At 40.2% G+C, this 23,183-nt stretch overlaps 1 protein-coding gene across 1 annotated transcript; it reads left to right on the top strand.

Moving 5' to 3' along the window:
* The first annotated feature begins 450 nt into the window (after positions 1-450).
* umodl1 (uromodulin-like 1) lies at positions 451-22,499 on the top strand. Its single transcript, XM_069673243.1, has 17 exons — positions 451-526; positions 752-994; positions 1,241-1,399; positions 3,226-3,353; positions 3,547-3,730; positions 4,393-4,533; positions 6,498-6,674; positions 8,437-8,694; positions 10,151-10,263; positions 10,358-10,577; positions 11,992-12,129; positions 12,206-13,566; positions 13,716-13,876; positions 16,328-16,564; positions 19,232-19,388; positions 19,456-19,540; positions 21,178-22,499. Exons 1-17 carry the CDS (start codon positions 451-453, stop codon positions 21,363-21,365), a joined length of 4,026 nt encoding a protein of 1,341 aa, XP_069529344.1. The 3' UTR covers positions 21,366-22,499.
* The last annotated feature ends 684 nt before the right edge of the window (positions 22,500-23,183 follow it).

Here is a 23,183-nt window from a genome sequence, read left to right on the forward strand (position 1 = left end):
ACATGTTTACTGACCCTGACACCAGCAGAGAATGAGAAAAAGGACAAATTATTTATTCAACAAAATAAAAGCACAGCCTTTGTTTTTACTGGTGAAAGTCATTTGGATAATAAAGTTTTTTTTTTTCTCTTTGTAAAACAATGACTCACCAGCTTGTCACGCTGCCATACGTCACCACAATACAAGATATTTTTATTATTTTTAAATAAATAAAAGCTATTTCAGTACGCTCACTAAAGTAATAACAAATATCACACGGATTTAACAAAAAATTACCATCTGGCTGCCATGATTTTTTGGTCCATGAGGGACTGATGTTGCATCGAGGGGAGGAGAAAGACAGAGCCACAGAGGATTTGGTCTTTGAGAGCACACACTCTGAACAGTGAGTTAGCATCATTTCAAAGAGAAACATGCACCTACAATGTGGTGGATTTTGATCTGTGAAAAATGAGTTGGATGCTCTCCATGTGGGTGGCCGCGGCCCTGCTGGCTCTGTGCATGGGAGAAAACACAGAGCTTGAAGGTAGGCCTCTACGCAGATTAGCATGAAAATTGATGTATTTACACAATAGAATTTGGCATTTATGAGCATTTACATGTCTTGCTTTGAATGATGTCAGTTATGTAACATTTCTATTTGTTAATGACTAATACAGAGTGTAAAATCTGCCGTGAATATGCAGCCAGAGACAAACTACCACTGAATTTTAACCAACAGTAAAACTGTCTTTATGTTTTTTTATTCCAGGAATGAGCCTATCTGCGTCTGGTTACCATCTGTGTATTCACAATGAGACAAAGATTGTGAGCTTCCTGGCGATTCACAAAGTCCCCTACACTGTGACAAAGCCGTGTGGAGACTGGCTCCTGTGGAAGACATGTACAGTCACACTTTACAGGATGGTCCATCAGACTGAGTACAAGACAGTGACCGAGGAGGGGACCAGGTGCTGCGATGGCTACGAGCAAGTCGGTCGTTACTGTGCCCTGCGTGAGTCTACTGCACCTCCTACATCCCTCACTGTGTTACAAGATCATATGAAAGCAGAAATGTTATGTTTGTTGTGAGACTTCAAGTGTCTTTCTAGCATCACACCCTGACAGACAAGTAATCAGCCTGACCTTTCAGTGTGTGCTGCTGAGTGCAAGACACCAGATGGAAGCACAGAAATCTCACTGCTGCAAACATCTCACTGCTAATATACAGCTTGTAACGTGTTATTTTCTTCTAACAAAGCTGTAAACAGGAGCGAGGAGTTTACCGCCAAGCTAGGATCCTGTCCAACTGCAGATGGATTGAGTCCTGGATCTGAGGAGTGTGAGTGGGACATGGACTGTCCAGGCTGGCAGAAATGCTGCCACAGATTGGGACACTCCCTCTGCAGTAATCCTGCAAGTTAGTATGCATCCTGATTATTCTCTTATTTACCAGCACAATTTCTTGGATAGTCATATGATCTTATCAGATTGTCTATCACAACAAAACTGTCTCCCTGGTTCCTTGCGCTTTAGTTTTGGCAGTGCAGCAGAGGTGAATTTATCATTTTCAAAACACTGTAACATTTAAGGTGCGTCCATGGCTAGGGGCTAAAAGCGGTAACTACAGGAAAATAGCTCATGTTTGAAATGCAGTGTAGCTTTTACAAAACTAGGGAAGAGTTATAAAATGAGTTAGTTGAAACAGTTTCACAGTTACATGACATTATCCATCTAAAGTAGGCCTGAACAATATGAGGAAAATCTGCAGTGTGTGCATGTTTCAATACTGCAATAATACTTGGATAAAATAACAATTAATGAATGAATTGTGCATATTAACTCTAACGTATGTGTTCCTTCTGTTATGCATGTCTTGAGGTCTTGTTAAACAACATTCTCAACGCTCTCTGTCCTTCCTCAGTCATCATGCTAACATCGTAATTGCCAGCAAATTGTCCTCAATCAATCTGAGGGTAGCTAACAGCTTTGAGGTCTTCACCTGATTGGGAAAACTGTGTAAATCAAAGGCCCGTGTATCCAGGGCCCCATCCGTTGGGTCAAATGTCCACATGCTGAGTGAGAATGTAGGACACGTGTTTTCCTATTACTGCATTTTAGACACTCTTTTGCAATGTGTTTATTACTCATATCACCATGACAAAATAATGTGGTTTATTGTGAAGCCCTAAAACAAAGTTGGCTAACATTAGCTAATAACCACCACATCTTGGTCATACCAGACCAAGTTAGACTGATAAAAAAGAAAAAATTACAACATCTTCTGCTCTTACAGGCCTGTAACGCCTGTCCAGTCATTTTCATTTGGACCAAATGAAACTATTGGAATAGTCGTCTGCCTGTATACGAACCTACCACCTGGCCCACGCAGTCTATCTGTACAATCATTTGCCCCTTACACACACTGCCAGTTCAAGGCGGGATTATTACGCCTCTGTTATGTTTTCCATCTTCTATGTAAAATGCATGGAGGCGGAATGGTGGGGCGAAATTGTTCCGCCTCTGAGCCGGCATCGGTGGTAATAACAGAGGCACAAAAGAGGCACACAAGCGCTGTTTGTGTGTATGTGAAGCATGCGCTGTTTGTTTACACCTCGCGCATGTTTTGCTCCAGCAACGCCGGAACGTTTTAACAACACACACAGAGGCGGCTTTACGCCAGTGAGGTGGAACTGCAGTGTAAAAAGGGCTATCGTGTATGAGCAAAGTCTTCCACAAGCTATGTTGGAGCCAGAATGGAAGTTTTTAAATTAAGAAAGGAAAAATTATAAGAATCATATTTGGGTTAAGTTATCATAATTTGAAGTTTGATAGCCAATTCGAGCTAAATCTGGCAAGCTCGTCACACACAAATGACAGAGCAAGCCAGATACAGTAAACGTCGACCACAATGCCTCATGCTTTCTCTTGGACTCGTCTTGCACCATAAATGAGGCAGTGCATGTTTGAGTGTTTTGGTGAAGTGGCTTTTTTCTCTTCTGGTCTCTTACTTGATTATACACACTTGCCTACCCCAGCTTTAATGACTGAATGATTTACACCAACTCAGCACTATTAGATATAGAGGAGGGTCTTGCAGGCTGTTTTTTTTTTTCAAGTAAAGGGCAGGGTCTTTTAAGACCTCCAATAATTTTCATACAGCCCCATAGATCAGACTATCTTTAGGTGAGAACATCTGGATTTTCCTTGTGCCTTGTGTCAGCTGATCATCAACTTAACTTTCAGGCTCAGCAAATTATTTTGTGAATGGAGGATACCGTTTTAACGCAACAGTGACAGTGAAGGCAGATTACCAGCCACTGATGTCCAAAGAGGGAGGACATCTGAATCACATAAGGCTGCTACAAGCTATGGTAATACTACCACTTACACTACAGCTGCTTGTAATACAGCTACTAACACTCTGCTCCTTATGTAATAACACTGTGCTGCTGTGGCTACTCTGTTCATTTGAAATTTAAATGATGAAAACATGGAAGATAAGCAGAGGACTACACTTGTCTGAGTCCGTTTTCTTTTGTGTACAAATGTCTTTATCATTAACAGGTGACTGGAGCTCTGCAGACTGATGTTTCCGTTTATTACCTCAGCTCGTGGCCCGTACATCCTTACAGAACTGCCACGTCCCTGCTGATCGACAGCAACAGCACTCTTTCACTGCACAATGTCACATCAAGGCTTCATCTCCTCCTCGCACACATACAGGAGGTGTCATCTGTAACAGTGGAAGGTGAGGAGACAGCTGCGTTTGTCTCTCAGTGAAACTACTTCTTTCGTCTTCAGAGAAATGACATTCTTGTAGAGTTTTGAGAATGATTCATGTTGCAGAGAACACGGTGTTCAGGAAAAAATGACTCAGCCGCACCACAGTTTCCTTCTCCCACCGCTTCTATTTGAGTGACAGTCATCTGTGGGATGTTTCCTGCAATAGCGGAAAATAACACTAGAGCGAGCGCATGCACACACACGTGCTCCAACACACACAAACCCACACACACAGATATTAATCACGAATCCGTCATACTTGTTACATTCGCACCAAAGACACAATAACAACTTTGCTGTCAGGCACACATTCAAACACACATGGTACACATTTAAATCAGTCACTCTACGCTAGCGTGATAATGTGCTTTTATTATTTACAGAGGCCTATGAATGACTTAACATTTAAATGAAACAACAAAGAAGAAAAGTGAACCAAATCTGACGTGTTATTTGGATTTTAATAAGTAACATTATTCTTACCTGAAACTGTTAAAGTTCTGTCTTTCAGGGAAGTGTCTTTGCATTTTCACTTTTCATATTATATATTGTTATCACTCCTCATGCAAACACAGCCCTTATTCCTCAGCATGTAACCTCTTCATATCTTTGCATGTGTGATTGCAGATGTAAATGAGTGCACACAGCCTGCTCTGCGTCGGTGCTCCCTTCAGGCAAACTGTACAAACACAGTCGGCTCCTACCGTTGTGCCTGCCTCCAAGGATACACTGATGTTGACCCCAACAACCCTGGAGCCCACTGCACAGGTCAGACTGTGTGTGTATGTGTGTGTGTGTGTGTCAGCATGAGGTGAAAATACATAGAACTGATCATGAACCTGCTGTTTTACTTTGTGTTAAAGAATGGTAGTTAGTGTAAATGTAACATTATCTCTAAAAGTAGGGGAGCCAACCAAAGCATGTTTTACCCTGAAAGACATCTCCCACTTCAATACCACAAAAATGTACTAACCAGGTGTCATATTTCATTTTATATTTATATTAAATTTCAACAAAAGTGCCATATTCTTCGTCCATTAAGAGATATAAAAGTGCAAGTTTTTTTTTATTAAAGCTACTGTGAAGAACTTTCATTTTGGGTCGATCTTTGTGGCCCCTGTGGACAAAGTGGTACCTCTTATCTCTCTCCTGATCCAGTCCTGTTCATGTGTAAGTCGTGTTTTCAGGCAGAAAAATCTCATCCTGTTTTTTGAATCACTGTGAAACTTTGCTGTGGAAAATGTAAACATAGGCTGATTTGACAGTGTGCTGTTAATCGTCTCCTCTGACACCGACCCCGTTACTATAATAGTCTTCTTGCTGGTAGTCCCGCTTGCATTTGTAGATCATATAGAGGCATCCATAATAATTACAGTCTGTTTTGCAAACAGCTAAAAACTCCTCACAGGATTAACAATAAAATAATGAATCATAAGTGAGGGCTACATGTCTTTTTGTTTGTTGTTTGAGTGTCACTGGAGATTTCAGCTGCTAGAATGCAAAGACTTTACCTTTTCATTATTAACAGGGTTACATCATATCTCTCTGTTTGTACATTCAGGAAACAAGACTGAAAACACAGCAGAGAAAGGTCATTACCCACACTGAAAGAAATGTTTCAACATAGAAATATTGTGGTGGATCAAGAATGCTAACTCCATGCAAGCCTTGGCCAAACCACTGCCTTGAAATTAACTAGATGCACAAGGAATGGAGGCAACATGGGCCAAAGTAGTTCCTAAAACCAGTGGAAGCTGCAAAGTTAAAAATGGTTTTTGAGGGTAGTAAAGAAAATTCATGCAAATTGTGTAAATTATACTAAAAGTATATGTTACTTAATAGAAATGAGTAAAGTCTACCTGCATTACCTAATTTTCAACAGTAACACTTGCAACCCAAAATAACATACCTAGCCATACCATACCATAGCTTCCTTCCACAGTCCAAAGACATGCTCGTTAGGTTTATTGGTGACTCTAAACTGCCTGCGAGTGTGAGCGTGAAAAGTTGTCCTTCTCTATGTGTCAAGAGTTGTTATTACTCCTTTTTATTAAGTAATTATTTGTGTAATCTAATGAGAAATGTTAAGTAGAATTTACCCAATTTATTTTAGTGTCTCATAGTTGTTATATTCAGGTACTCTTCATTCAAAACATAGGGTAAAATTTACTCAATCAAAAAAAAGTGCAAATTCTTACCTCAATTTTTCTGAGTAGATTCTACAGGTTGTTTTTTTATAGTTTTCTTGATCGTCACGCTGAGGCTGGGGGAAGCCACTCTCACCTTGAGTGCCTGTGGTTAACTTTAACCTTTTATATAGTTTATGTGTCATACATACCATTTCCTTTGTGAACGTGTACGTAGGTGCTTTTAGTGCAGTGTGTGTGCAGCAGTAATTTATGCACACTGTGCTCCCTTGTGTTGCCATCCTCCTTAAGCATTAGTGCCTCGTTTCAAGGTACGTAAGTAGCTCCAACCAGTAAAGTGCAGTTAATGCTTCAATTTTTGTTGTGTTAATTCGTAAAAATATAGTTATAGTTTCTATCAGGACCAAACTGCACATTTTAATATTGTCTGTGGCTGAGTTTGTAATTAATATTCTTCTGTAATGGAAGAACAACCTGGCAAACTAAAATGCTTAAGCTAAACTGGCCCACCCAGCTCTCATGAAACATCAAATATTACATACTTTGGCTTTAATTTTGACATTGACTTGTATTCTTTCTACCCAGCTGAGTCCACCACCACAGAGCCTCCGCAAACCTACCTTCCACCCATGAACACAACCTACATCCAGGCTTCCAGCACCACACAGGACCCTTTGGTACACAGCACCGTAGGTTTGTTCAACACCTCAGAGACCAGCGTGAGATCAACTGTGGAGTCAACTCTGCCAACAACCACCTGCTGTAAGAAATATGAGGCAGCTTATAATCCCAATATCATCTTTTACAAGTTAAAGTTGTGTAGAGTAAAAATATTTGATTGAGTCAAAAGCAGGAATTTCAAAGGTTTGATGAGCTAACAAGACATTTAGTTAATTATAGTCTAAGTCATTACTTTTAATCAATTACCAGCCGATGAGAATGTCTTTAAATGGATGATATTTTGGGGAATTACTTATTTGTCAAGTCGCTGAGAGTTAAATAAGAAGACTGGTGCTACTCACCTATCTGTAAAGTCAATATAAAGCCATCACGATTAGCCCATTAGCTTAGCTCAGCAGAAAGACTTGAAGGGCTAGCTTGGCTCCGTACAGAGGTAACAAAATCCACTAACTAACATTTATAAACCACTTAGTTGCCCATCATGTCATTTGTTTAATCTGTAGAACAACCAAATTGTAAAATGTTTGGGTTTGAAGAGTGGGATATGTTTCAGATTTTTTTTTGACCAGGTGCATAATTTCTTTAAATCTCAGGTTACAGTAGTGTAGTATATTTCAGTTCAGATGTAGAGCCGTTAACGGAACACACATTTACCAAACCAATCAATAGTGTTCATTGCTGTATTTAAGGCCAGGGAATCACACACGAGTGCTTAACTGTTAATGGAACCAAGTGGCAACCTCCTTGGCTGAAAAATTTAGACAACAACCAAACAAGTGCCAAAAACTGCAGATCCACTGCTGGCCACTTGAGGCCGACTCCAAAAGCGAGTCAATATCCATTAAGCCCTATATTAAAAGCCTTCACAGCAGAATTAAACATGTTTAGAGCCTGGTTTAAAAATGTCTTTGGTCTCTATAGCTTATTTCGCCACTCATGTTTTATAGGTCATCTGTTTAAATCATATTAAGGCCTATATTTATGCTTTACAATGGGTGTTATCACTTTTGAGGGGTGCTTCTAGCTGTTTGCTAGGTGTCTCAGCTAATACAGTCACTTAGCTTAGAACTTAGCTTGCTGTGCCATTTATTCTACTGACAGGCTGTTCAAAAAGTCTGTACTTAAGTGTTTTACTGTGAGTGAAATTCTAGTGTCATATTATGAATATGTTATCAGTAATTTGTAGGCGTTAGTGTCCATGCTCGCCATATCAGGCTTAGAAGTCAAGATTGTTGTTGGCGCTCCCACAGAGAAGATTGCTGGCTGCAGTGTTGAGAAGAATGGCCCTTCAGTTAACCCAGTTTGTTTCATTTAGCTGCTTCTCGCAGCGCCAACTTTGCTATGTTCCACAATCTCTCTTAGCTTTTTTAGTTTAAACAACTCTGGTCAGCATCCGCCACAAATTAAATCTTATTCTATGGTAATGATGGGTCACTATCTTATTAGCTAGCTAGCTATCTTTGCAAGCTCACCACCTCAATTCAAACGTGTTGCACAACAGCTTCCTTAAGGTTTCTGGGGAACCTTCTGAAACTGTGTCCTGTGCAGTAGATGTAACATATATATAACATAAATTAGTTAGCTTAATTGTGCTGTAAGGTGTCATTTTTTACTTTTTGACAGAGCTTTTTGACAGTTGTTTCTCTATGTATCATCGTGCCAAGAGAACTGGCTGCTAGCAATAGCCTCATTTACCATTCTGACAAGGGAGTGGTCAACTTTTTCTTTTAACTTTTGGCAAGAACCGAATATGTTCATTACCCAGTAAAATGTCCCAAAAAATGTAAGAATAACAACTATTTCCTGTCCCTGCCTTTTCCCACTGCCCACTACCACTTTCCAGCTCCTCCCAGCATCAGTAGCTTATGGTCGGCTAACGTCACTGGAACCTCCTTCTCTGTCTACTGGTCCAGCCAGCTGAAGACGAACCAGACTTACCAAGTGGTTGTAAGCAGAGGGTCAGAGGTCGTTCATTTTCATGGAACCAGTCAGACCATGATGGAGGTGCAGGGACTCAAGCCTGGGCTGCTCTACAATGTTACTGTCACACCATGTGCCTGTGGAAGCCAAGGGGTTACTCTTTCTATATTGGTCAAGACTGGTAAGAACCGTGCCCAAAAAAAGGACCTAGTGGTTCCAGTTCCCTTGACCTTTGTATCTCTTTCATCATAGAAAGTGGTGCCATGAAGCTTCAATTTTGAATGAAATAGATGTGTTGTAGGGGTGTTCAATAATTCATATGTGATCTGATAACAACTAATGCATTATAATTAGATATGATGCAATTCAAGACAATACAATGTAATGTGATACGATACGACAGGACGAGATATGATATGATACGATTGAATGCAACATGACACAACACGATGCGACACTATACGATACGATATGACACAATAAGACATGATATGATACAACACGATACGATGATATGATACGACACGATACAACATGATACTAAACGACATGATACGATACGACACGATACAATGATACGACATGATACGATACGACACGATGCTACGACACTATACGATACGTCACAATACGACATGATAGGATACAATATGATGTGACGCGATACGTTGATGTGACACGACACGAAACAAACACGATATGACACGACACGATACAACACAATATGATATGATACGACACATGACATGATACGATATATGACACAACACAATACAATACGACATGATACATGGTACGGTATGGTACGATACAATACAATACTGTATATGGTTAAAAGTGGCTTACATACTTTCATTTACACGAAATGTCATGACAAAAGTTGGCAAACTTTGTAAGGTTAACTAAGTGGGAGAAGCTGCAACATGTGGGAACCTGGTTTGTTTCCCAACTGAAGCATCTTGGTGCCTGCTCCTGCGTGAAACAGAATGAACACACATAACACAAAACCCGCAGTTGAGAAGCAAAAGGTGTGTTCACAACAAAGGCAGTTTGATTGTACACCGCACAGACAGTTCTTATCTTTGAGGAAATAGAAATGGAGAGGAGATCCCTTTAATTGATCCAACTGATGCCAGTATCAATCCTCAAAAAAGGAGGCTTACTATTAGCACTACAGATATTCTGGTATCAGTCCACCACCTCTATTGTGTGTCCAGACTTCATTACTTACAGTAAAATGATTCTTTTTACCCACAAGGAAAAAGATTCTGCTTTAATGATTGCTTTAAGGATTTCAGTTCATACAAAAACGAAAACCTGTTAAGTAGTTGCTATTGTTTCTATGTAATTATCGAACAGAAATTTTGGATTAAAAATGCAGAAAACTTAATTTTCTCTTTGTTGAAGTACTCCCAATCTGTTTAAGCAAAAGGATAAGAGCATTTGAAATGATGTTTCTTTTTTTTCCTGAGCCAGAGTAGAAGGAATGACCCAGATTTAGAGTTTCAATAAGTAAAGCTCTAAAATGACCTTTAATAACACATTTTGGTAAGAAGCAAACACTTTCATCTTGTTAGTTAATAAAAAGGCTGACATTTAATATCTGAAAATGTGCTTTTTTTACCTCTTCTTTGTAGATGGTCAGACTCTTGATGCCACAGCACGATTGACCAACGTCCAGTTCACTGCTGATCTGCAGGACACCAGCAGCCAGGCCTACAGGAACCTCACTGAGAGTTTAACAGACGAGGTATGTGTGTTACGAGGATTTTATAGAGACAGAATGTGACCTTTGATTTCAAACATGTCTATTTTAAATTAATTAAAACCTTTGTAACCCACAGATCTACCAGTCTCTCTCTGCAGAGATGAAGGCCTTGGTAGATTCAGGCCAGGTGAGAATAGAGATCAGAGGCTTCTCCCCGGGGAGTGTTGTGGTCAACTTCACCCTCATCATCGCCACAATTCAAGGCCAAGACATCAGTAATGTGTCCACAGCTGTGATGCACTCCCTAATGAACAGCACCAAATACACTGTGGATAAAAACAAAACAAGCATCGATGGTATGTCTCTTTCTATTTTCAGTTGTAACCATGCGTTTAATGAAAGCAGGACTGGTGAGGATAAAAATTAAAGGACGTGCCTCAAAGAATAGGCTTAACATGCTAAAAGTTAATTGAAGCACATTTTGATTTTACATTTAAAAAATAGTAAAGTTACTCTTGCAAAATAAAATGATTGTAAAACAGTTGAATCATATCTTCTGTGGCTTTGAAAGGAGCTTTGCAAATTCTAAAACAAACCTTGAACAAAGGTACCTTCAATCCTTATCAAAAAGTGTTAGTTACAAACTGGGGCAAGAGGTTGAATGACTTTTGAGTCAAGGAGGATAAATTGTAGCTGTGTCCTAATTTAGGGGCCGCATCCTGCAAAGGACATGGTGTATGGAGGATGAAATGAGACAGTCTGGTCTACAGAGGATTTCCTGTTTGCGTCACCAGGTGTTTCGCCATTACCCTTGCATCAACAAATGCCGCTCCTGTTGCCTAGCAACATGTAGCTAACGGGCTAACTAACTAACTTGTTTACTAACGCCATGTAACTTATTAAAACCTATTATTTAAAGATAATTTGTTTCAAAGCCCCTTTCATTTTTTAATATTTGTATCGCGTGCATTTAATCTCGGGATACGTTGGATGCACCAAGGATGCACCCATAGATCCTTCCTTTCCATCCTGGGAAAAGGATGACGCATTTGTGGAACACATCTGAAGTAGCATTCAAAATGGAACAACCGTTGATGAGCCGCTTTGATGCAATCAGCCTTCAAATACATCCTTCGAAGGGTGCAGCCTCTGAATTTTGACTTATGTGATGCTATGTGTTGGATATTATAAGATGCATCATTTTTAGATCTTGACCCATACCAGTGCCCTCAGAGAGAAGTTGTATGACCCTTTAATGCCTCAATTTTGAGCACTTTTAATACAACCCTTATAAGTAACCAAACTTGAAGATAGTGCTGAACTAAATTGCTGAAGTACCCCTCTACGTGTTGACAGCCATAACACAGGAGTGTCGTAAAATAAGAATTACAAATGTTTTTGTTAGTCTTTTAGGCTTTTCTATTTACATGTTTCAGGATTGAAGATTGGCAAGGCATGTTTGTATAGCACAATCCACAAGGGGAATTCATAGGGCTTGACAGAATGCGTTAAAGATAGTATAAAGTATTTAATTAACAGAATCTCTTAAATGAAATAGAATTTAACAGCTCTTTGTAGTTTGTCTGACACTTGTGATGTGTTTTTGCAACACTTTTGATGCGAAACCACAGACCAAGTGCAATATCATGCAGAATTTTTTTCATGTCTGGTTATCAAGAAGAAAGAATCTGCAAGTCACAAACCTCCAACACAATACTAAAAAATGAAGTTGGAACTGATTTACTGAGCCTAACATTTTGTTTTTTGTAGATTTTGATGAATGTGCTTCAGGGGAAAACGATTGTTCCCAATGGGCTTCATGTACAAACACCTGGGCCTCCTACTCATGCGTTTGCCTCGAGGGATTTATAGACAACAACCCTGAAAGGCCTGGACGAGCATGTCAAGGTAGGTTATCACAGTGTGGTAGTGGGAAAGATCTATTTATTCATATTATCTCCACTGGGTGTTTTGTCTTTTGCAGAAATCCCTACAATGGAGACAACATCAACACCACTGACACAGACAATATTCTCTACAGTTAGAGCTACCCCTTTCTCTCAGTTAACAACTCTAACCAGTGATCCAGCTTTAACCACCGTAACCACCACTCAAGGGACAACCACTGAAATGGTTTCATCTACAGTTCCAACCAGCACACTGATTTCAAGCACTACTTCAGACACGCTAACAGCTGTTCCAGTTGTGATCCCTGCACAAGCTACCACCACTCCTGCATCAACAACCACCACTCCTGCACCTACAACCACAACTCATGCACCTACAACAACCACTCCTGCACCTACAACCACAACTCATGCACCTACAACTACCACTCCTGCGCCTACAACCACCACTCCTGCACCTACAACCACAACTCCTGCACCTACAGCCACCACTCCTGCTCCTACAACCACCACTCCTGCACCTACAACCACAACTCCTGCACCTACAACTACCACTCCTGCACCTACAACCACCACTCCTGCACCTACAACCACAACTCTTGCACCTACAACTACCACTCCTGCACCTACAACCACCACTCCTGCACCTACAACCACAACTCCTACACCTACAACAACCGCTTCTACACCTACAACAACCACTCCTGCACCTGCAGTCACATCTCCTGAACCTACAACCACCACTCCTGAACCTACATTCACAACTCCTGAACCTACAACCACCTCTCCTGGACCTATAGCCACAACTCCCTCTACAATCCCAACTTCTATGCCTGAAACCACCACTCCTGCATCTACAACCGCCACTACTACACCCAAAATAACTACTTCTAAGCAGACAACTGCCCCTAAAGCCATTACTTCTACCCCAACAACCACCAGTTATGCCTTTAAAACCACTACTCCTGGATCAACAACAACCCCAGTCCTTACAACCATCACTACTGTCCCAACATCTACCACTCGTGCACCGACAACAATGTCTGCTTCGAAAACCACCACTTCTGCATCAACAACCATCACTACAGCCTCTAAAACCAGCACAACATCCCCTAAAACTACCACCACTACTGTGCCTACAACTACCACTATTGCAACGATATCCATGACTTCTATCCCTACAACTGACCAAACTACCAGTGCTAGAGCTCCTACCAGCCCAAGAACTGCCACCAATGCCTCTATGCTAGGTGCTATCTCAGTCCAGTGCAGGATTGCTGCCATCACTGTGACAATTGACAGGGATTTCCTTCTGAGCACCAATATCAGGGAGAGCACCCTGTACTTGGGACTGCCTGAATGTGGCGTCAACGGAGGCAATGCCACCCATGCTGAGCTGACCGTGGCTTGGAATGAGTGTGTCACCAGTCTTGTGCATGTAAGTTTTCTCTTGCAATTTGTAAACTTTTGCATTTTCCTATGCTCTTACCTGTTTCGTAGACACAATGCTTGCCAGTATTTTGTCTCAGAAACTGTGCATTACCTCTGCAAATAACTCAAACTGTTTGCAACATTTGTGTTTTTTAGAACGACACCTTCTACACGGCCTCTGTAACTCTGTTCAACACCATGGATCCGTACACCTCACCCAGTGGAGCAGTGGAGATACCACGAATACGACTGGAGGTTCCCATTGTGTGTACTTACATGAAGAGCATGCTCATCTCTGCTGACTTTGGCTCTGTGGGGTAAGATTAATTCTATGTCATATTTCCTCAACATGCTTAAGCATTTTTAAATATAGCTCCAGAGCAGTAAAGCAGTTGATACAGACAGTAGAACAGATAAACAGAACTTGGCACTACTAAATTACATAAGGAACAAGAGGTTCTTAGACCAGCAGCATCACTGCAGATCTATATTAGTTGACAGATTGCACTTAAAAAACTGTGAAATTCTTATTCATGATAAATCCAAAACGATGAATGAGACATCACTCACAAGTTAAAGCTCCTGTGAGGAGTTTTTCGCTGGTTATGAAACAGACTGAAATGCATTCTGATGACTCTGTATGAGCTACAAAAGCAAACAGACCATCAACAACAAGATTGATTATTTCTATATAGTTATTTTTAATGCCTGAAACTGCTGGTTTGAAGTGATTAACTGCACACTGTCTTTGTTTAAATTTTGTAGGGCAAAAATTTAAAATGAGTGATACATACGACTGTTAAAGAAAGCAGGATGAGATTTTTTGTTAAAAAAAAAACAGGACACAGGAAAAAATCAGCAAAGAAATCAGAGGTACGGCTTTGTCCACAGGGGTCACCAAAATCAACACAAACCCAAAGTTCCTCATATGAGCTTAAAGTTTGGTTTTACCATGCTTTTCCCTTTAAAGGGATAGTTCGGTTTGTTTGAAGTGGGGTTGTATGAGATACCTGTCAATAGTAAGTGGATGCCGGTCAGCACGGCCCCGGTGTTTAGAAACCGGCCGGAGTGCCGGCATGGAAGCTCGGCTTTATACTTGGCTGACTACTTTTCTGAAGCCTAGCTGGTTGCTATTTTACAGCCAGAAATGACCATATTTAGCAAGGTGCATGTTTAATTCGCAGTATTGTGATACTAATTTGGATGCTAATATGGCTAGCTAAAAAGGCTTTTAACAGAATGTATTCTCTCTAAAAAAGGAACAGCCAACTACTTACAGTGTCTTTTGGTAAAGGCTACCCGAATCCTTAACAAGCATTTTTCAGGTTGAAACGATAGCAGCTTGTCAATCACAAGTTAGAGACCCTAAAGCTAACATGCTTTATTGTAATTTCAAAAATCATGATGTATTAAAGAAGATTCAAAACTAGCAATTAATGGATGGATGGATCCCAAACTGGGAAATTGTGGCATTACAGCAGCAGGTTATCAAAGTGAATACAGCACAGGAGAAAATAAATACACAGTAAAAAAATAACCCTAACACTAGAAGAAAGGAATACATACATCCAGGAATTCTAACAGGAATAATAAATAATAACCTCAACTATATTACTCTAAAATATAGACATATCTGAAAAGTAAACCTACTCAAGTAAATATAAAATATAAACCTAACATATATCTTAAATGTAAACAAGCATTACAGGGAGGTAGAGGTGTTAATGTACCATACAGAGGTGCAACAGGCTGCCACATAGCATGGCGTTGGAGAACATAACCTCATGTTCACTAAGATAATAAACCAAGTGAGAGGTAGGGTAATTTTCTCGTTGACACTCAGGCTGGGAAGCTTAAATGCTGGTATAATGTTTGACGGCTGTATTCCAGGTTTTAAGTCACATTAATGTAGGATATCTGACAAGCGTTGCCATTTCACCACTCTCTAAATCAATGAGCAAATGAAAAGTCACCAGATGTGAAAATATGGAGAAAAATCAGTCCATATTTCGGAATAAAACAACACATTTGATCACCCGTTAGCTACCGTTAGACGACAGCTAACATTAGCATTCTACCACTTCCTAGCTGATAAAACATTAGCAAGTTCCTAGCTAACATTAGGTTGTATAGGAATTTATTCCTTTCCTATTTTATCCTGAAACACTTCCAAACAGGTATATCTTTCAGCCACTTCCTAGCTAACAGTAATATAAGCTAGTAAGCGACTGAAAGCCATCGTTAGCTGTTGTCTGACTATAACAAACAGGTTACCTAATATGTTGTTTTTACTTGAAATATGGCCAGTTCTTCTGTCGTACTTTCACTATTCATTGTATTTTAGTTGCTGATCAATTGAGAAGCTTTTAAATGGCAATAATATGTCAGATACACTAAATTAATACAAGCTGGAACACAACAGTACGACATTATAACAGCATTGAGAGGGAATTGGCCGCTGTGTGAATATGGTCCATTACAAAGAACGCATCAGACCCCGAGGCTACCTCCATTAAAAGTCTGGGGATAGGGGCAAACAGCATACCTGCATCTGCCTGAAGATAATATAATCTGCCTATCAGCATCTTTAGAGTAGTCTCTGTTGGTTGCCTGGTTCCCCCCAAGAAATAGGCCACAACATAGCCCCCTGTAAAACATGCAGGCATACAGACTACACTAATGAGATGTAAATGTTACTTAGTGATATTTCTTACCTTTTTTACTGTCTGTGTATTTATAGCTGAATATAATCTCTCACCCTCCTCCAGGTATGACATGATCAAAGACGTCATCACAGGTTCAGGGTCGTTCCAGGTGACGGTGCAGCTGATGAACGGTACGATACCTCTACCCCACAACTACAGCTTGTCCTCTGAGGAGGCCGTGGTGGTGGAGGTCAGCCTTAACACCTCCTCCGAGCAGATCAAAGTAGTCATCAACAAGTGCTGGGCCACTCCCACCCCGAACCCTGGAGACACCTACAGCCACGTCTTCCTGGAGAACAGGTCTGTTCATCACTATCACTACTTCTATCAGCTAGATGTTACGACTAAAACATGACCCTTATCTCATTTCAACTATTAAAACTACTTTATTTATATATTTACTACCATAGCTGTCCTCTGCATTAATACTTTTTTTCTTCATATGAACAATATAAAGCTTCCTTCATGCTTTTCAATTGAATGTTAACATAAGATGCCAGTGAAAAGACTATAATCCCTGCAGTGATAGAGATTTTCGGACCAAGGCATGGGGTTACAGGTAAACCAAAAATGTTTGAGAGCTTGTTGAACCTTTAATGTCAAAAAAGGAGTATTTGCTAAAATGTAAAACTGCGTAGTTGTTGGACCCAAAAGCACCAAACAGAAGGTGACAGTTTAACGTAACTTATTAATAAGAAGTTGAGGTTGATAATGAGGAGTTGATCTGGAGTTCTGGTGGAGCGGGGGCAGCAGCAGGAGCTGAGAGCACAGGTTAGGGAAGCAGACAGACGGAGATCCTGGATGACTGATGAATCTGTGCACTCTGCTTAACCAAGTGTTAGTCAAGAGTCATGAAAAATATCCACAGGTCAAGAATTTAGTTTGGCCACAGGTCAGTACCACTCATGTAAATTGGACAATCTGGCGGAGACTGGTGTGTGGAGCTGGGGTATTTATACTGCAGGAGCTTGATGAGTGGATGGGTCCCAGGTGTGCAGGTGGATTGGCAGCGGGAAGATAATTAAGTGCCACACCCACACAAGGGGAAATAACAACTGAAACCCTAGAAATGATGGAGAGGCACAGCTCAGACCATTGCTGTGTCCGAAACCGCATACTAACGTACTGCCCACTACATACTCAAACAGTATGTACTGCATACTGCCTACTAACCTGACTATTAGGATGCCGTTGGCATCATACTCAGAGCTGTCTTCTCCGTATCACGTGACTTAATCGTTTACGTATGTCCGGTCTGATCTCCGGTCCATCTCTGCCATAGTAGAAGCTGAATAGCCACAATGCATTTTGGGGCAGTTGAGTACAACCAGTGAGCTCCCGTCTCATACTCAGACATCCGGGCTGATCTAGTATACATCCGGGCATTTCTCGCATTCACAAAATTGCATACTATGAGATGGGAACGCATGACAAACTCAATTTTAAGTCACGGTTAGTATGATTAGTATGATTAGTATGATTAGTATGATAGTATGCGGTTTCGGACACACCGTATGACACCATGATGATAGGAAGATAGTTGGGGAGCATGAAGGGTCTTTTAATGTCATTACCATTTGCAGTTTCTCTATTACACTTGTAATACAACTTCTGACATAAAGTGCAATACTTCTTTTCTATATCAGGCTATATTATGTTTTTACAGAGGCCTGGGATGTCAGAACACCTTTTATAAAACATTTGCTCCAGGTTACATAAAAACAAAGGTAGAACATGCTCACTGCAACATGCTGAGGATCTTTTCAGGATGTTAGAACAGCCTGAACTATCACAATGTGATTTATAAAACGTTCCTGAAATGTGATTTGAACATTCTCACAGCAACGTTCTAAAAATGTTTTCAGAGAACGTTCTCTTGCCATTAAAAGGAACATTCTGGGAACCAAATAAAAACTTCCCACTCAAAACATTACCAGAACATTGCACGTAATGTTCTTAGAACAAAAAATGTCCAGCTGGGTTGCTGTTCTGTAAAGCACTATCTCTTTGCATTTAACCTGACACTTTATGTCAGGGGTCTCCAACCTTTTTTCATCTGAGAGCTGCTTTGAAACAATGAAAGTGACCGAGAGCTTCTTGCATTACAGTAATTGCTGGTGGCGCCCTGTGTTGATTATTTAGTCGACTGAAACGTTACCACAGATGAGGCTCACACACTTGTCCTTCATATTCATCAATAAACACTTGCTTTCCCACTCCCCGTGGAAAGAGTATGTTTTCTGCTTCTTCTTGGCGTGGCCACCTTCACTGTCCATCATAAATCTGGCTAAACAGGCTAACAGCACTGAACTCCTCACTTTAGCTCACCTAGCGTACAGCGTAACTGACCCGACCTGTCAATGGAGGTTGCTGCAATATTGCTGTGATTGGTTAGATTCAGACGTTCCTTGCCAGGACCAGCACCATTTTTTATTGACAGCTGATCCTATTATTTTCGGGGGAGGGGGTGGAACATCTGTGTATTTGATTGAACAGAAGTGGGAAGAGGCTTTCAGGGTGCATTCATTGTCGTCTGATTTTTTGAACAAGAGTCTGTGAACCTCTTGACGAGCTACTAAAATGCAGGCCAAGCTACCTGTTGGAGATCCCTGCTTTATGTTATATATTTCACTTTTATTTGAGTTGTTATTTTGTGTTACTCTAATAGTGTGCTGTAATTTTGGAGCAATCTGGCACTACAATTTCCTTTTGGATTAACACATTTATCTTATCTTTCTGATATCCTTAAATTTAAGAAAAACTATGCAATTTGAAAAAAGCAAGTAACTCAAACAACATCTTAGTTTGACAGATGTTTTTCAGCAATGACAATGTAATATTACATTTTGCTTTTGAATGTCATAATATGGTCAGTTTCAACACAGTTTATACTCATATTAGATCCAGACAGAGATTAAAAATAGAAAAGGCTGTGTCAGGTTCTCACTTCCTTCTCTGTCTCCACAGCTGCTCCCTGAACACATACACCAAAGTGTTGATGAACGGGAACTCCAGCACGTCACGTGTGTCTGTAAAGATCTTCTCCATCGTTGACCTGAATGTGATCTATCTGCACTGCCAGGTCCACATCTGTGTGCAGATCGGATCCAACACCTGTGTGCCTGTGAGTACAGCAGAAAAAACCCAATAACTTAATAAATAAATAATAAATAAATGCTCTTCTCTTGTAGGACTGTTTACAAAGAACAGCTCGGTCCTTGAACACAGTTGGATCAGCTTTCGGCTCCTTTGGGCCCGTACTGAGGTCAGATGAAGGTGAGTAAAAACAAATATTCTTTAGCTTCATGGTTCTGCTTTGAGTCCAAAATGTGATGTAATTCCAGCTAAGGCAACAATGACACTTCAGCTTCACTCTCTGCTACTGCCAAACTGAACAATTATAAAAGTGGAACAGCTTTCATGGTCTTCAGCATCCATTATAAACTTGAACAGGCCATCTAGCTGTTGAATTATAACAGTAGTGCTGCAGTCTCCATGGCCAGTCTGGTGGAGAGGAAACTTTGAGTAGCTTGATGGAAAACACTCTGATAGAAAGCTGTGAACCGGATCAAGTACATTTAAGGTATCTATATTTGGATCAAATATTTTTTTTCCTAATAGACTTATGAGTAGAACTTTCAGCTTTTTGTAAGTGTGCTGAGTTAAAGATTGATGAGAGTTTGTTTAAAGAGCCAGTACTTTTTGCTTCACCATTATGCTGTTTAAAGAAGTGTCCGTTATGGTTTTGCAAGTAGGATCCAAACACACAGCACGCAGCAGGGTGACTCCTGAATCCTTTTCCCATTTCTCTGTTTTGTGCCACCTCCTCTCCTCCTCTGTCCTTCACTTGTGACTTGGAAATCAGTCGCAACGTGCCGTCTTGTCTGTCTCAATTTCTAAAATGATTCTTGAGTGGGGATGAGTAAAGGAGAGATGAGGTTTGCTCGAAGAGTTATGAGCAAGGATTGCACAGGTGCAGGCTTTGCAGAAGTCTGCACCTGTGCCGTAAGAGGAGGGGTGACTCACAACTGAAATGTACAAACAATAAATATAAACAAAAATATACAACAACAATTTTTCCTTGCATTTTGCGAGAACACGCCCACCCCGCCGAGCTAACAAAGACAGCATCACAGTTACCTTTGCGTTAGCATGCTAACTGCCGGTTAGCTTCTCCTACCCGGTTTGAGGCACCTACCTGTCCAACAGAAAGAAGGCCAACTCTGCATCGCTCTTTCGCCATGTTTGCTGCTCTGAATGGGGCCCAGTTGCTAATTTGAACCACGCCCACACTCACCTGTACGCTGTGATTGGCTCAGGGAACCACAACAACGCCCCTCCTGAAAACGTCCATGCAAAGCAAAACAACAGAATAGATGCAGAGGGAAGGGTCTCACAAGTGTCTGCAGACACACTCACAACACACATGTATAGAGGCCCGTAAGTGACGATTAAGATTATATTACAATTTAAAAGTCTATATTTTATTTTTCTAGACTTCCTTATTCATTCAGAATCTTACGTATTATACATTTAATATAATTAATTAAGTTAACAAGTCATTAAAAAGTTGCAGGTCCTCTGATTTCTCTCCTGCAATTTATATCTTCCAGGGACCTTTCTGTTTTTTTCACTTCTAATAACAAATATAATATAATAATATATATCACTACTATAACAAATAACCTGCTAATTATTTATGGTTTTCATGCTACAGATACTTGTTCAGTTTAAACTTTTGTTTGAATTCTAGATAAATATCACATGATGTCGTCTTTTGCATGAACTCTTTCAGTCTCTGTTCGTTTCAACCAGTTGATGTTGATGCACTTTTGTGTGATCTAGAAGGTAAGGTGAATAATCTGTACGAGTATTGATTTTAATGCTTTAACCTCACACATATATCCCTGCAGAGTCCATCGAGGAGGAACTCAACACTCTTCACGTAGTCGGACTGGCCTGTCTTGGGGTCGGCATTTCGCTCTTCTTCATCATCGGTTTCGTCTGCCTCTTCTACTACCAGAGGAACCGAATCGGACACTACAACTTCAGCGTCAAACCCAAGCAGGAGAACTTCACCTACCTTGTCTTTAATGCCTAAAGGTGCCGCAACACTCACAGTTACAGAATAGATGAAGACAAACATTGGTGCAGCAGGTTGGCTCATACTGTTCAGCTGCCACTGGGTGGCGCTGTTGCACCATTCTCACATTAGTTCTCAACAAACAGCAAGATTTTGCACATTAAACATTTAATGAAGAACAGATTATATTTATATTTCATCCTCCCTCTCCACAGATATATTTAATATATTACAATAACAGAGTAAAGTGTCTCAAATAAAGATACTATGACACTTTCTAAATCTTTAACATTAAAGAGTTTTAGGTGTGACATGTTGCACATTTTAAATATGAAAAGTTTTATTTTTTCTATTTGGTGACACTTTCTATGAAGACCATATCTACAGTGCGTAATGGGGATAAGCCTTGTGTATAATAATGCATTTATAAAGCTTATTGAGCACACTCATAAACACACAATGCTGTCTGATGCACTTTAACAGTCATAAAACATAATAGATGTGACTTATAATGAATTATTAGTTCAAGTATCTTACTGATGTTCTTGACTGCTTATAAACTAGAGGTTGTCTCATGGGGGGTTTAATATATAATACATGACTCACATTTACAACAATCAACTATTAAGAGGACTTATAATTTGCAACGTTTTGCATGAAGTATCAGAAGGTATGTTAGTATGTGTAAGTAAAGTGAAGTACATATTTATGCATACGTGATAATGTGCACTTCATCATCATTGGTTCTAAGTAAAGTTTTAGGAAGTTTCCTGCGTTTGAAATAATCAATGCTGCAACAAAAGTGATTATTGGTAAATGGTACACGCACTGCAATTATATAGCACTTTCACATTCCCACATTCATTCATACACTGATGGCAAAGTGCCCACCTGTCAGTCAGTACTAATCCCACTCATACCCGATGGCTGTGCCACTTTGAGCAATTTTGGGTTCAGTGTCTTGCCCAAGGACGCTTGGACATGTGACTGACCGACTCTACCACTGAGCCTCAGCCGCCCCATATTACGTAACACGGCAAAAATCAGAGTTAATTTATCTGTAGATTTTAGGAAGAGAACCTTTAAGTATAAAAACTTTATGATGCACTCAAAGTGCAACCGTGGACGTCACACATGCGAAACTGTCTGGATATCTGGGAAGTGTGCTCCTGAAATTATTGTTTATCGCCAGAAGGTGACACCAAAGAGAACGAAAATAAAATCTTTGAGATTGAATCCCTGAAGATAGAATCTCAAAGTGCTCAGTTTCGTTCTTTTTGGCAGCACCTTCTGGCGATAAACAATAATTGCGGGAGCACATTTCCCAGATATCCAGACATTGTTGCATGTGTGACGTCCACAGTCGGCTCCGGTTGTAACTTTTCCTTTTAAAACAGTTTTCCTTCATCTGAGCATCGAATTTTTTTCTCTTTCTTTGGAAAATGTCACTTATTTTTGAAGGTGTATCTGTTATCATTGATCTTTTCTTTCAGCCATAGTAGATTACTGTTTACTCACAACACTTGCAGAGACTATAAAAGCAGCTGGCTGATGGAAAACGTGTCACTAACTGGGCTTGTGATTTTTTTCCCGATTGTCGCCACAGACACCCAGTCTGTAACAATACAGTATACTGCAAATGCAAAGGCTTTCATCAGTGGGCCATAGGCTCAGTCACCATTGTGTTACCTGATTCAGCGATAGATTGTGACTTAACAGACATTTATTTAAATGAAAATCAACAACTGTATGCAGCCGTAGTAACAGTTACACTCATTACAACCCCCAGACATACACATGCAGATATTTTAAGTATTGTATTGTGCATGAAAAGGA

Source organism: Semicossyphus pulcher, unplaced genomic scaffold (genome assembly GCF_022749685.1).
Source record: "Semicossyphus pulcher isolate SPU_LCO1_2020_fin unplaced genomic scaffold, fSemPul1.0.p SCAF_10, whole genome shotgun sequence".
Taxonomy (NCBI): Eukaryota; Metazoa; Chordata; class Actinopteri; order Labriformes; family Labridae; genus Semicossyphus; species Semicossyphus pulcher.

Coding starts and splice junctions, on each gene's coding strand:
- umodl1 (XM_069673243.1), top strand. CDS start 451: ATGAGTTGGATGCTCTCCATGTGGGTGGCCGCGGCCCTGCTGGCTCTG. Junction 13,877..16,327: donor GCTGACTTTGGCTCTGTGGG/GTAAGATTAATT, acceptor ACCCTCCTCCAG/GTATGACATGATCAAAGACG. Junction 19,541..21,177: donor CGTACTGAGGTCAGATGAAG/GTGAGTAAAAAC, acceptor ATATCCCTGCAG/AGTCCATCGAGGAGGAACTC.